Source organism: Monoraphidium neglectum, assembly GCF_000611645.1.
Source record: "Monoraphidium neglectum strain SAG 48.87 unplaced genomic scaffold scaffold01135, whole genome shotgun sequence".
Classification (NCBI taxonomy): Eukaryota; Viridiplantae; Chlorophyta; class Chlorophyceae; order Sphaeropleales; family Selenastraceae; genus Monoraphidium; species Monoraphidium neglectum.
Window position 1 is genome coordinate 1 of NW_014012493.1, and position 13,572 is coordinate 13,572.

Consider the following 13,572-nt stretch of genomic DNA (forward strand, 5'->3'; position numbering starts at 1 on the left):
GGGTGAGGTCGGGGCCGGGCTGCCCGGTTTGGGCGAGTTTGTGGGGGGGGGGGGGTCAAGGCGTCACGGGACAAGCTTCCGTGACCATGGGTGACGGCTGTTGCCAATGTCGAGGTGCATTGCGCAGTGCTCCTGCCTGCTGCGTGACCACCTATTCAATCAGCCTCGCAGCTGGCAAAGGCGTGATGCCCGGCTTGTCGTGTGATGCCGCAGTCGGTCTAGTGTTGTTTGGATGCCCCATCATTCACCTGAGGCTGCTCTCCTTGTTCTCAAATGCCTTGAACACCGCAGTCGCCCCCGCCACGTCCCGCGCCGCCAGGAACCGCCCCGCCTTTGACAGCGCCACCTCAGCCGCCAGCAGAGGGTGGCCAGAGGCCCGCAGCTGCTCGACGCACCAGTCAAAGCCGCCGCCGCCGCCGCTGCCGCCGCCGCCGCCTTGCTGCGCGGCCGCGGGGCCGTCGCGGTCCATGCGCTCGGCTACGAGCTGCGCTGCTGTCAGGACGCGCCTGCAGGGCGTTCCAACATGCACCATCCACGCGGATTACATGCACCATCCACGCGGATTACTAGCTGGCTTGCAGTGTGTCAGCGTGTTGCATGCTGACGGCAGGCCACGATGCCCAAGTGTTGCTGCACACGACAAATGAACTTGTGCAGGACGCTTGCCAGCCGCGTGCGCAGCTGGATCAAAAGATCTCAAACGCCCTTTCCATCCCCAAACCCAGCCCCGCCGCACTCACTCTTGCACCAGCGCCCGCCGCCGCCGCTCCTCCTCCCGCAGCCGGTCCGCCCCGCCCCTCGGCCCCGCCCCCGCCGCGCCGGCACCGCCCCGGCCGCGGCCGCGGCCGCGGGCGTGCCCCCCCGCGTGCTCGTCGTCGCCGTCGCTGTCGTCCGAGTTGGAGCCGCCGTCGGCCTCCGGCGGCAGCTCGGGGCTGCTGACGAGGCACGAGAACGCGGCGCGCATGCCCTCCATGTCCCCCAGGGCGTAGCAGCAGAGCACCAAATGGTACGCCGCCTGCAAGGGTTAAGGGCGGTTCGCGAGCCTATTGCTGTGCGCACTAGTTCAGCACACTGCTGAGGACCCGCACGATGCCGCCGGGCGCTTAGCCATCAAAATCAAGAGTGCACTCTAAGCCTACAGGTGTACCGAGCGCCCGCAGCGCCAAGCAGCGCTGCAGAGATTGCCCAGCCCTGGGTTGTTTGGTTTCAGTTTGAGGCATCAGGCGCACCTGATGCTCCGCCTGCGCCCCGACTGCGGCCTCGTACGCTGCCGCCGCGTCCGCATACTGCCCCATCCGCACAAAGGCCAGCCCGATGTTGCGCAGCAGCCGCGCGCGCTGCGGGCCGGCGGAGGCGGGCAGCGTGTCGAGCGCCATGCGGTACGCCTTGATGGCGGGGGGAAGCTTCCCCTGCTCAAAGTAGACGTTGCCGATGTTGATGCGCAGCCTGCACGGGTTCGCAGGGTATGGCCGGGATGCCGATTCCCATGCCTTTATACCACATGCCCGTGGAACGGTGCATGTCGCAATCAGAACCACAGCAGATCAAACCGTCCCCAGCACTGATAGTGGTGCTTTTGCGCTTCCGCCCTCAGCGCCGCCCCCAGCACGCACCTGGCGCCCTGCGGCTGCTGCTTGTTCTTCAGGAGGGCTGTGTAGCCGTCCAGCGCCTCCTGCCACAGCCGGTTGGCCGCGTACATGGCAGCCACCTGTAACATGCAAGTGCGTTGAAGCAGCATGAGTATGGGCAGTTGGGGCTGGGGGCGCAGGTGAAGGGTTAGGGGCGCGTGGGGGTTTGAAGAAGGTCATACCCGCAGGGAACATGGGATGCAGCACCTCAACCACGTGGGCGTGCTACTCCTAGTCCCCTCCCCCTCCCCGATGCGACTTTGGGGCGCGCTGCTGCCTGCTAATGATGCACCACCTTGCCGCGGCCTCACTCACGCGGCCTGGGCCCCCAAACCTGAAACTCCGCCGCAAACGTCAGCTCGGGGCCGCCATAATCCGCCACGCTGTTGGCGTCCCGAAACTTAGTCAGCGCCCTCTCCCGCTTGCGCGCCTCCAGCGCCTTCTCCAGGGCTGTACATGTGTTTTGGGGTGGGGGCCGGTTGGGTATCCGGGTCGGGTGTGGGACGGCGCCCAGGAGGGGCCGGTGATCGATTGGCGGCAAGCAAAGGGTGCAACAGACAGGGGGCTGCCGGTTGGTGATGCAGATCTGGTCAAAATACACGATTGTGGTCTGCTGCTAGGAATTTTGCGTGTCCCAGGCCCTCTGCCGGCCCAGCGTGCGCGCACTGCTCCCCGTACACGGCCTCATCGGCCCCAGGCTCACCCTGCTGCTGCTCGCCGCGCGCGTGCGCCGCAGCGCTGTCCTCCAGCAGCGCGTGCACCCGCCGCTCCATGTCGCGCGCCGCCTCCTCGGGGCTGGCCTTGCCCTTCCTAGGCAGAAGGCTGCTGGGGCCGTTCGCGGCCAGCGCTGAGCGGCCGGGGCCGCCGAGGGGGTCGAATTTGGCGCGGGGCGCCGAAGAGAAGCCGGCGCCGCGGTTGCTGGTCATGGGGCGGGCCTGTGTGTGTGCGGGGGAAGAGAGAGGGCCGCATCTGTGTGCTGAACCAAGTGCGCTGCCCATGCATTAGTTGTGAACCTTGTGGGCAGTCATCGGACAGGCGCACGACACAACCGGCCCGCAGGAAGCATGGACTGCTGTCCAAGTGCCCCGCCCTCACCATGCCGTCCGAGCCCATGGCAGTCCCCACGCGCCCGCCCGCCGTCCCTGGCGCCGCCATGCCGCCGCCCGTGGACGGGGGGGCTCCTGGGGAGGCAGACTCGGCCCCTGTGAAAGCGGGCGACGCCGCCGCTGCGGCCCCTGCGCCGGCGTCGTCGTCATAACCGCTGTACAGCTCGTCGTCCTGCGTACACGGCGTGAGCACCATGCCAGCTCAGCATGCTTTGCGTTCCTGCCACAGTGCATTACAACAAGGAGCACATGCACACACAGCGCGGTGGTGGAGCAATCTGTTCGCACCTCGGCATCCATCTCAGCAGCCCTGAGGGGCGAAGCACAAGTGTGCCGCAAGATCCTGTGCTTTCAGATGCTGAGAGCTAAGCGGCTCCCTTTTCAGCAGCGGTGCTTCCAGCTGCAGCGCGATGCTGAGAAAAGCCAAAGCAGCGGCGCTGCGTGACGAGTTGAAGCGGCGTGCTCGCAGAGGACCGCCGGTCCCGGTGTTCTGCCCACCTGGCTAGCACAAGCACTATTTATGCCTTTTGACAGCTCATGCGGCTGCGCAAACTTCCACAAGGCTTGCAGGAATGTCGAGTGTCCGCTTTGACCGGTTGTGGGTACGTGAAATCAGCATTCGATTGTTCAGTCGAGTGTATCTATTGTTTCATATTTCATCGTGTTTCATACCGGAGTTGCAACGCATCCGTTGTGATCTGAGATAATCACTCTTGTATCACGGCGATGTTTGCCCCGGATCAGTTCATATCGGATTTCGAGGCGCTATCAAAGCTCCTCAGCCCGCAGGTACAGTCACCGATGCGATCGATTAGTGCGGGCCGGTGCGTGTCGCCCCAAGGCCGCTGCGCCAACGCACAGTCCGCGATCCCCCTGAGGGCCGCGATTACCACACACCATGCCAGGACAATGATGCGGCAGCATTGGAGCAATCAAATGGCATGCAAGCCCACGGCGGCCACGGCGGCACGCCCGCGACCATCGGCTCGCGAGAGCTGCTGCCCGTGACAGTGGCGCAGCCCAGGGGTGAGCCAGGTCCCTTGTCGGCGCCGGCTCCGCAGCCGTGCGAGCCCGCAGATGATCCACATGCTAGCTCTGCATGTTCATGCTTCAAACCGTCCCCTCAACGGAGTCATGCGGGCTGCGCATGCCCCCCAACACTCGGCCCAGGAGCGCGTGTGGACGCCCAGAAGGCCGCAGGCTCGAAGCAGCAGCAGAAGCCGCCAGCGGCGCCGGCGGATGAGAAAGACCTGGCCTTCGACCGAGATGACGGCCGCGAGGTGCCGAGGTGCGCACCCCCGCGTGCCCATGCGCACTCTCAACATGTGCAACTCACTACACTGCACAACACTCCTGCACCCGACACAAGCTGGCGGCACATACCCGGCTGGCCGTCCATGCTAACACGCTGCCCGCAAGCATGCACTCACAGATCTGCGCTGCCTCGGTTGCGCGCGCAGCCATGATCTGGTGTACAAGCAGGCTGTGGGCACGTCTGACGCGTTCCTGGGCATGTCGGGCAAGGACCCCTCCTCAGCCTGCTGCGAGACGCTGGTCGTTCGCATACGGCTGCCACAGGCGGCGTCGTCAGCGGGTGCGTCGCGCGGCAGGCGAGAGGGGGGGCGCATGGACTCGTGCGGTGCATGACTGACTGCGGAGATTAGCCTGCGTGTAGTGCAGCGCACGCCCGTCATAACGGGCAGGCGGCCCCCCGCGTCGCTGCACGGACGCACCCGCGTCGAGTGAAGGATTGCCTTTTTTCATGTGCAGGGCTGGACCTGGATGTGCGGCCAACCCGGCTGCGGCTGCTGTCTGAGCACTAGTGAGCGCTCTGACAGGAGGGCAGGGTGCCGGGTGCAGACCCTGAAGCGCGACCACACCTCTACTGTGTGTCTAGTGCTGACAGCTCGCAGCGGGTCTGAAGGCAGCATGCCAGCCGCCCCCCAGCTGGTGACGCTCCTGCCCACTGTGGCGGATAACTCTCATCGGCTCCCACGCGCATCGCCCCACCCCGCCTGCCGTGCAGCAAGCTGCTGCTGCACCTTCCCCGCAAAGTGGACGCCGACCGCGGCCGCGCGCGGTGGGACGCGGCGAAGAGGGAGCTGGCCGTCAGCGCGCCCATCGTGGACGAGGACCGCTTCCCCTGAGCATGCGCGCAAGGCGGCCGCGCGTTGCTCGTGTCGGGATTGGCCGTTTCTGTGCCTGACAATGCGGCGGCTGGCGCTGAAATCGTGCCCATCAAGGCTGCTTTTGTCACCCCTATTGCTGTGGTGCAGTTACCGTGCCGGCCTCAACCCAAACACAGTACCAGACCCAGCGGAAGGAACTTGCCAGCTCAACAGAGCGGGGAAAAGGGGTTGCACGTGTGCTTAGTAAGGCATCTTTAGGCATGCGTTCTTTGGCTCACAGAATGTGCCCACAGTGAGGGCCGCTGCTTGTGAGGGACAGCGCAAATGGTGAAGCCCGGACACTGCCAACATTATATATATTCAATACTATTATGCGCCGCCACTTGGCCCCTGCTGCAGCAGCTCCACGCCGGCAAGCAGGCTCTCCTCCAGCTGCTGCAGCCACCGCGCCACCCCCTCAGAAGTGCCACTGCCCTCCTGCCCCGCCCACGCCGGCCGCACCTCCACCGCCGCGGCGGCACCTGCGCCTTCGCCCGCGCCGCCGGCCCCTGCGAGCCTGCGCACCAGGAAAGCGCAGTGCGCGCGCGCCGCCACCAGCCGCTCGACAGCATTGGGCAGCTTCCTGACCGCGGCCTTCACAGACTCCCCTTGGTACATCAGCGCCCACAGCGCCGCCGCCGCGTACGCCGCCGCCGCCGCGTTGCCGCCGACGAGCAGCCTGCGACCCCCGCCTGCCGCCGCGGCCGCCGCCGCCGCGTCGGCCGCCGCGACGCTCACTGGGTTGCAGCAGCCCGGCTTGCAGCCGCCGCCGCGGCCGAGCACCACAAACGCCTGCCGCGGCTCGGGCTGGCCCGCGGCCGCCGCGGCCTCGGCCCGCGCGCCCGCCGCGCAGCGGTGCGCGGCCTGCGGCGTCCGTTGCTGCGCCAACAGGGCCTCGGGCTGGAGACTCTCCGCGGCAGCCAGCAGCAGCGGCAGCAGCCGCGCGTCAGCCAGCGCCGGCGCCCGCAGCTCAGCGCAGAACGACAGGTTGTGCACGAGCAGCAGCGCCGCGGCGACCGCGCCGCCGTGCGGCGCCTCAATCGCGGCAACGCACAGTTCCAGCAGCCCCGGGGCATTGCTTGCGCGCAGCAGTGCGCGCTGGCCCTCCGATGCCGCCGCAATGACGGCCAGGGTCTGGAGGATGGAGGCGGCACGTGGGTAGTCCTTCTCCTTGGACATCAGCAAGCTGCGCAGCAGCTTCTGCGCAAGAGGGATGAAGCCGCAGCCTGGGTGCGCCAGCGCGGCGCCGCCGTCGGGGCTGCTGCCAAAGTGAAGCAGGGCGCGCACTGCACCGTGGAACGCGGCGTGCGCCACCGCGGCGCCGCCGCCCGCCGGGGCGCCGGCGGCGGCGCCGTCTTGCTGCTGCCCGCCGGCCTGCAGCGCATACAGCACCAGCGTCAGCGGCGCCGGCAGCCGCGGCCCCGCGGGCGCTGCAATCGCTGCGCGGCACGCCGCGCTGCCGGGCGCCAGGCAGGCCAGCAGGGCAAGCAGCTCCGACAGCAGCGCCGGCCGCTGCATGGCGGCGGGCCACAGCTGCGCGGTCACCCGCAGCAGCCCCGCATCCACCAGGGCCTCTTTTGAGGGCGCGTCGCGAAATGCGACGTGCCGTAGCAGCTCTAAATACAGCAGCAGGCGGCGCTCGCGCGCGGCGTCGAGCTGCTGGCGCTGCTGCTGCTGGCGGGCGGCCGCGGGGGCGGCGCGCTGCTGGCGCTGCTGCTTTGCTGAGCTGGGCAGGTCCGCGTCACCGCTTTCCACCTGCTGCTGCTGCTGCTGTGTGCCTGCTGGGTCGATGGCCTCGCCAGCGTCCTGCTCATCCCGTCTGCCTGCCATGATAGCAGTGACTGCACCGTTGTCGCCACCAGGCCGCACCGCACCTGCTGTGCTCGTCCCCTTGGCGGCGGCCGCGCCCAGCCGCCTGCCCGCTCGCCGAAGCGACAGCGGCGTGCCGGTCCGCCTGGCCTCCGGCCCAGACGTCGCGGTGGACGCGACCGACCGCCGCAGCGGGGACGCGCCGCCGCCACGCGCGGGGCGCGCGGACGGGTCTGGTGCAGCGGTGTCCGCGCGGACCGCGCCCAGCGTCCCTGGCCGCGCCGGCCGCTCGCGGGGGGCGCCGCTGCTGCCGCCCACGCCGCCTTTCCCCGCTGCCGCTGCCGTTGCTGCTGATGCTGCGACTAGGCCGGCCCCCAGGGTGGCGCAGCTGCCCATGAGAGCTGCATGCAGGCCTATGCTCAGGGCGGCTGACTTGGCAGACCGGCTGAAAGCCAGCAGGTTGCGCAGCGCCGCCAGGCATGCCGCCTGGCCTGGCGCATGCCGGTGGCCTGCAGCCGCTGCGTCCGGCGCCCCGCCGCCCGCCTCGCCCGGCCCCGCCGCCCCTTGGTCACGCGGATGCGCGCTGACATCACTCCGAAACTGCTCCGGCCCGTCCGCGCCGTTGGCCGCTGCCTCTGCTGCTACCGGCGTCGCATCGCTGGGGTCGCCTGCGCTGTCGCCCTCTATGAAGTATGAGGAGGGCACCAGGCGCGCCAGGGCCGCGCAGAGTGCGGCGCCCGCGGGTCGGCTGTCGCGGCAGAGTGGCTCGGGCGCGGGCTCTGCGGACCGAGCGTGGCGGCGCCATGAGGTTTTCGGGGCAGCGGGGCGCGCGATGCAGTACGGGTGAACGGCGTTGTGTTGTGGGGTGGTGCTTGCGGCAGGCTGGTATGGTAGGCAGGTCGAGGTGCCGCTGCATCACATTTATATAAACTGGACGAGTCAAAGTACAGTATAGGATGATTGAGGGTGCCTGTGAACATCCCATCAGGCCTGCCCGCACCTGCCCCGCCGTCGTCGCCGCCTGGCTCCGCCGTCGGCCCCACCGCGCCGTCCCCGAGCAGCGCCCTCGCGCACTCCTCGTCCGCAAACAGGCACGCGGCCAGGGACGCCAGCTGCCACTGGCACGCCTGTGGGCACAGGGGATGGTCAAGCAGAGCCGAGACAGACACGGCCAGGCTGCCGCCGCCGCCACCGGCCCCGTCGCCGTCGCCGGCAGCGCCCCGACCGGCCCGCGGTGCGGCCAGCATGGCCTGCAGCCGCTGCCGCGGCTCCTGGCGCTGCAGCAGCCCGGCCAGCGCCTGTGCGGCCGCGTGCGCCGCGGCGAGCTGCTGCCTCCCGAGCTCCAGCCGCTGCAGCTGCGCGGCAGCTTCTGCTGGCTCCAAAGCCCCGGCGGACGCTTCCGCCGCCGCTGGTGGGGCCGCGAGGCGCGGCAGCGCCACTGACAAGTCGTTGAGGGCGCCAGAGAGCAGCTCGGGCAGCCGCCGCGCGGCGGCCGCCGCGGAGGCCCGCGCGGCACTCGCCGCCGCTGCCGGCAGCCCGCCATCGTCCGCCCACGCGGCCGGCGCAGGCAGGCCCGGGCGGATGCGGGGCGCCGCGGCGCACGCGGCCGCGAGTGCCTGCAGGGCGGCTGCCACAGCGGCGGCCGACTGCGCCTGCCATACGAGCGCCTCGGCGGACGCTTGAGCGCCGCCGCACGCCCCGTTGCCGCCGCCGCCGCTGCCAGTGCCAGGCCCAAGGGCAAGGCCGCCTGTAGTTGAGCACGGAAGCCATGCGCAGCCGGCTGCGCTGGTTGGGACGATCTCCTCAGACAGCGCGGCCCTGTCGTGTGCGTCAGAGGCACGCAGGGCGCCGAGGGCGATTGTGAGCGTGGGCGCGAGGCGCTTGGGCGGCAGATTATGCTGCGGCCGCAGCGCGCCATGGCATGGCCATTAAGCGACACACCCTGATCGCCATGGCGTATGCAGACCTGCAGATTCCGCCGACCCCCGCCCCCAGGGGCCGGCGCCCGGCGCTCACCCTGCAGTCGCGAGCCACGTCAGCGCTGCATTGCGTGCGGCCCAGCCCCGCGGCAGCCCGCCGGGCCCCCGCTGCGCCTCGCAGCCGCCGGCGACGATCTCGATAAGGGCCGACACCACATCAAGCTCTCCATCGGGCGCAGCCCCGCCAACGCCCGCGCCCGCGCCCACGCCCGCGTCGCCTTGCGCCGCGGAGCGCCTGCCCCGCATCGGCAGCGCCCCGGCAAGGGCCCGCGCCAGCGCTGGCTCGGGGCCCTGCCAGACGCCGCACTGGCCGGCGACGAGGCGCGCCCCGACACCGTCCGGGTCTGCCGCGATGGCGAGCGCCGCCAGCGAGCAGGCCGCCGCCGCGACCGCCGGTGGGGCGCGGCGCGCGGCCGCGGCGCGCAGCAGCGGCGGCAGGGACTCCCAGAGCGCGTGCTGCTGCAGCAGGGACGCGAGGCCGAGGCGGTGCAGCCGCCGCAGCGCGCCGGGCGCCTGCGAGCTGGCGCGGTCGGCGGCGCTTCCTGGGGTTTGGCCGGGCTCATTGGGGCCGCCGCTGCGCGGCTGCTCTCCCTCCTCCCGCTGCCGCTGCTGCACCTCCTCTTGCTGCTGCTGCTCCTCGTCTGGCTGCTGTGCGCCATCCTTGCCGCCCCCCGCCGCATCCGCCGCGTCTTCGCCGCCCGAGAGCGCCACCACGTCGACCGCCGCCGCGGCCGCCACGAACGCGAGCGCCGCCGCGCGCACGCCGTGGCACTCGTACACGTCCGTCGCAACGCGCAGCGCGCGCGCCCCGCAGTCGGGCCAGCCGCGGACGAGCATCCGCTGGGTGGGCTCGGCGCCCGGCGCCAGGAGGGCGGCGAGCAGGCCCATGGCTGAGCGCCGTATGCCGGCCTCCTTGTCCCGTGCGAGCCTGGTGAGATACAAATGGTTGGTCATGGTTGGTGAGGCGCAGGGCAGTGTTTGGCTGCGGCGCAGTGCTGCATACCCCAAGCCTGAAGGCTTGGCAGGCCCCAGCTTCAGCGTGACCATGTGTGCGTGGCAGTCAGGGTTCATTGCTTCACCTCCTGCAGCTGCTGAGGAAGAAATCAAGCCATGCAATCCCCAGGATTGAGAAAAGTGGGGCGCCCCTCACTGCGCATGTCGCACCTTGAAAGCCAGAACGTGCCGCCGACCCCCGCCCACGCTGGCGCCCACACCCCGGCCGGCAGCAGCCGCTGCAGCGCCGCCAGGCAGCGCAGCGCCGGCCGCGCGAGCGCCTTGCCGCGGAAGCCGGCAGAGCGGTGCGCGGCGACGGGCATGGCGGCGCGGCAGATGAGGGGCTCCAGGCAGGCCAGCAGGGCGTCCTCCCAGGAGGAACCACCTGCGGCGTCCGCCCACAGGGCGTCCTGCAATCACGGCGTTGGGCGGCAGCGTTGGTATACATGGTATGGATTTGCGAGCGATTGCGACCCTGATGCATGCGGAGGGTTTTGTTCGCAGTGGTGCGTCAAGCACCAGGACCGGGAGCATGCCTTGTGGCCGCTTGCCGCGGCGGCTCCCGAGCAACCCCTGTGCAATCACCTCCTGCCCCGGCAGCGCCGCCCACTGCCGCAGCCCCGCGAGGACCTCCTCCAGCGCCGCCGCCGCCATGGCCCTGCACGCCGGGTCGCCCTCCTCGTTGCCCGCAATGCCGCCCGCCAGCAGCTCCAGCAGGGCCGGGCCCCCCAGGGCGCGCAGCAGCGTGATGTTGGCGTCGACGCTGCTGTGCAGCCGCGAGCACCTGCGGGGGCAGGGGGGAGAGGCGCCCGGATGCGAGCCTTCAAGGTTAAGAGCCACACAGATCCGTGCATGGTATATCTCATGACTGAGCTATCTCCTCTACCCAGGTCCGCAGCGCCTAGTCCCAAGCCCTTAGCCCTAGCCCTCACCGCAGCAGCTGCAGCAGCAGCGCGAGCGCCCGCCTGCTGACGGCCAGCCCCAGCCGCCGCCGCGCCGCAGGCGCCAGCGCGCCGCCGCCCGCGACCTCGTCCTCATCCACGCCCGCCTCGAGCGCCGCCAGGGGCGGCCGGCCGGTGTCGTCGCAGGCCCCGCGCCGGCGGAGCCAGGGCAGCGCGGAGCCGTGCAGCAGCAGCGCTAGCCGCGCGTATTGGGTCTGCGGGGCGGGCGGCGTGCCGGGGAGAGGAGCGGTGTCGAGGGCCCCCTTTTCGCGCCGCGCCGCCCGCGCTGCAGCGGGCCGTTTGCTCTGAAGCAGCGGGCACACCGCCAACGCTGCACAGGGGCGCGTCGATTACTCGTCCTACCACGGGTTGAAATCACAAGACCCAAAAACCCACAGGACCGGACCTGCGGCCACGGCGTCGCCAGCAGCAGGCGCTCCATCAGTGGCAGGAGCTCCAGCCACAGCTCCTGATCCTCAGCAGTGACCGGCGCCGCCCCCAGGAGCCGCGCCAGCGCGTCCCCAAACGGCGCCGCCGCCAGCGCGCCCAGCCCCGGCCCGCACGACGCAAGCCGCCGCAGCCCGCGGAGCGCGCGGCCGCAGTCTGCGTGGGTGCGCGCAGACGCGGCGGCGGCGAGCGCCGCGGGCGCCAGGTGGGAGGCGTCGAGCGCAGATAGCGTGGCCGCCGTCGCGTGCAGCAGCTGCTGCGGGACGTCCAGCCCCGCCGGCGGCGCGTCGAGCAGCTGCCGCGCAGCTGCCGGGTCGCCGCCCGCGAGGCGCAGCAGGCGCTGCTGCGCGACGAGGCGGCGCCGCGCCGCAGCCGTGGCGCCGACGCCGGCGCCGCGCTGCTGCTCCTGCTGCTGCTGCTGCGGTTGGCCCTGCTGCGCAGCAGGATCCGGGGTGGAGCTGTCATTGTCCCGCCGCGCCGCCAGGAGGTCGAGCGGGACGACTCTGAACGGAAACTTGTTCGCCTCTGCAAACGGCGCGGGCAGCAGAACTGCCCCCGTCCCCGGCGGCACCAAGCTCCAGCCCGCCGCGCCTGCCGCCACCACGCCGCCGAAGCGCCGCGCGGCACTGGCTGCGTAGCCGCGCCAGCGGCGGGCGGGTGGGCCGAACGTGGCGACGGCAAGCAGGCGGGCAGCGGCGCGCCGCATGAAGGTCAGCGGGTGGAAGGCGAGCGGCAGCAGCGGCACCAGCAGCCTGCGCGTTGGGATAGGGAGGAAGTGGCGGCTCAGGACCCAGGGAAACCGTTGGGGCGGGCAGGAAATAGTAGCTTGAGTGGGCGGCGAGTGGCGGATATGATACATGAAACGTGGTAGGATTGCGGCCGCAAGCTTGTGGTTGTGAAGCACATGCAGCATCTGCCGCCCCAGCTCGTGCCACCAGATTTTAACCCCCGAACCTGCCCCCCACCTGTCCGCGTCGCCCGTCAGCCACGCCAGCGCCTTGGCGCTGCGGGCGCACGCGCCAAATAGCAGCGCGAGCGCCGCCGCGGGCAGCTGCAGGCCAAACAGACCGCCGTCCCCGTCGCCGCCCTCGCCGCCGCCGTCCTCGGCAGCGTACCTGCAAAGGCAGTCCAAGGTTTTGGTTTGTGAGGTGCTGAGCCAGGCCTGACCTGAATGCGACCATCATATGGAAAAAGGGTCATATTGATGTGCTGTACCACTTGTCAGCAGAGATCCCGCTGCCTCAGCCTACTCCCTGGAACGAACCGCCAGGCGGCAACCGCACGGCCGCGCGCGCCACTCACCAGGCCGGCGCCGCGAGCAGCCACAGCGCCTCCAGCTGCCGTGGCTCCGCGAGCACCCCCAGCAGCGCGGGCGCGGCCGCCAGGGCCAGGAGCTGCTCCGCCGCAGAGCGCCGCAGCTCCGGCACGAGCTCCCTGGCGGGTCGAGGCAGGGGGGGCCCGCGTCAGTCGGGGCCCGGGAGCGGGTACAGGGGAGACGGCCACGCAGCGGCTGAGGCCCCGGGGCTAGCCAGAAGGCGTGAACAGGCGGCCGGAGTTGCGGCTGGGCTGCTGGGGCAGCCGCCGGCGGCGTTGACGGAGGGTGCCCATTTGAATCGCCTCACATCGGCCCCATTGGCAGCCGCAAGCGGTGAATCATGATCATCGTCTCTAGTCAATCATGCTCAATTCGTATGATGATTATCAAGCTGAACGCCGCCCCACCTGTTGTGTACCACCTCCAGCAGGCCGGCCGCGTCCGCCGCCGTGAAGTTTGCCGCCAGCGCCGGTGACGCGTCAAGCACAGGGTCGCGGCGCGCGGGGCCGCCGGGCGGCCCGCCGCCGTCCAGCAGGCCGCGGAAGGGGTCGGCTGCGGGGAGGGCCGCGGGCGGCGCGAAATGAGAGGCCGGTCGGGGACAGGTATTAACGGCAGAGGGGCCTTCAGCTGCATGGGAGTGCTACGATTTGTGCATGTGCGCAACCCAGGATCCCAGCCGGGCATGTGCTGCAAATCACGTGAGCCGCATTGTGACTCATTAGGCGATTCTTTCATGCCACGGCTGCCACTCCTCACTGCCCACGCCCCACAGCGCAACCCGGGTCAGCGCTGCACCCACCCCCATTAGCCGCGCCTTCGCTTCCGCCATCGTCCCGCGCCAGCCCCGGCGCCACCGCGGCCAGGAGCTCACGCCCCGCGCTCTCCCTGTCCTCTGCAATCCTGCTGAACAGCCGCTGAACGAGCGCCGCGCCGCGGCCCTCCCAGCGCAGGCCGCCTGCAACACCCCTCTCCTGCTGCTCTCGCTCCTGCTGCTGCTGCTGTTGTTGCTGCTGTTGTTGGTCGTCCTCGTCAGCGCGCGCATCCACGCAGTCCGCCAGCGCGAGCGCGTCCGCATCCCCCCTGTAGCACCCCGCCCACGCGCGCCACGCCAGCACGCCGCGCGCGGCGCCCGCGCCGCCAGCCCGCAGCGCGGCCATCAGCACGCGCGCAGCGGCGCGGCGGGTGG

At 70.5% G+C, this 13,572-nt stretch overlaps 3 protein-coding genes across 3 annotated transcripts in view; 1 reads left to right on the top strand and 2 right to left on the bottom strand.

Annotated features, from left to right (window-relative positions):
* Positions 1-244: 244 nt before the first annotated feature.
* Positions 245-3,034, bottom strand: MNEG_6774 (putative Intraflagellar transport protein; the record flags this gene model as incomplete). The annotated part of the gene is made up of 8 exons (XM_014044750.1): positions 245-506; positions 741-1,015; positions 1,230-1,446; positions 1,614-1,708; positions 1,963-2,078; positions 2,332-2,563; positions 2,724-2,906; positions 3,023-3,034. 8 exons carry the CDS (start codon positions 3,032-3,034, stop codon positions 245-247), a joined length of 1,392 nt encoding a protein of 463 aa, XP_013900204.1.
* Positions 3,035-3,675: 641 nt separating this feature from the next.
* On the top strand, positions 3,676-4,881 carry MNEG_6775 (hypothetical protein; the record flags this gene model as incomplete). Its single annotated transcript, XM_014044751.1, has 5 exons — positions 3,676-3,760; positions 3,905-4,022; positions 4,195-4,328; positions 4,505-4,556; positions 4,761-4,881. The coding sequence occupies 5 exons, from the start codon at positions 3,676-3,678 to the stop codon at positions 4,879-4,881; spliced, it is 510 nt and encodes a 169-aa protein (XP_013900205.1).
* A 351-nt stretch (positions 4,882-5,232) lies between these two features.
* MNEG_6776 (hypothetical protein) overlaps positions 5,233-13,572 on the bottom strand; it is a gene marked incomplete at both ends in the record, with an annotated part of 11,512 nt that continues 3,172 nt past the window's right edge. The window contains 11 exons of the mRNA XM_014044752.1: positions 5,233-7,490; positions 7,712-8,529; positions 8,728-9,618; positions 9,855-10,093; positions 10,269-10,467; positions 10,616-10,839; positions 11,031-11,823; positions 12,037-12,186; positions 12,374-12,505; positions 12,794-12,938; positions 13,186-13,396. Of these exons, the coding sequence (XP_013900206.1) occupies positions 5,233-7,490; positions 7,712-8,529; positions 8,728-9,618; positions 9,855-10,093; positions 10,269-10,467; positions 10,616-10,839; positions 11,031-11,823; positions 12,037-12,186; positions 12,374-12,505; positions 12,794-12,938; positions 13,186-13,396 (6,060 nt within the window). The remainder of the gene's footprint in view (positions 7,491-7,711; positions 8,530-8,727; positions 9,619-9,854; positions 10,094-10,268; positions 10,468-10,615; positions 10,840-11,030; positions 11,824-12,036; positions 12,187-12,373; positions 12,506-12,793; positions 12,939-13,185; positions 13,397-13,572) is intronic.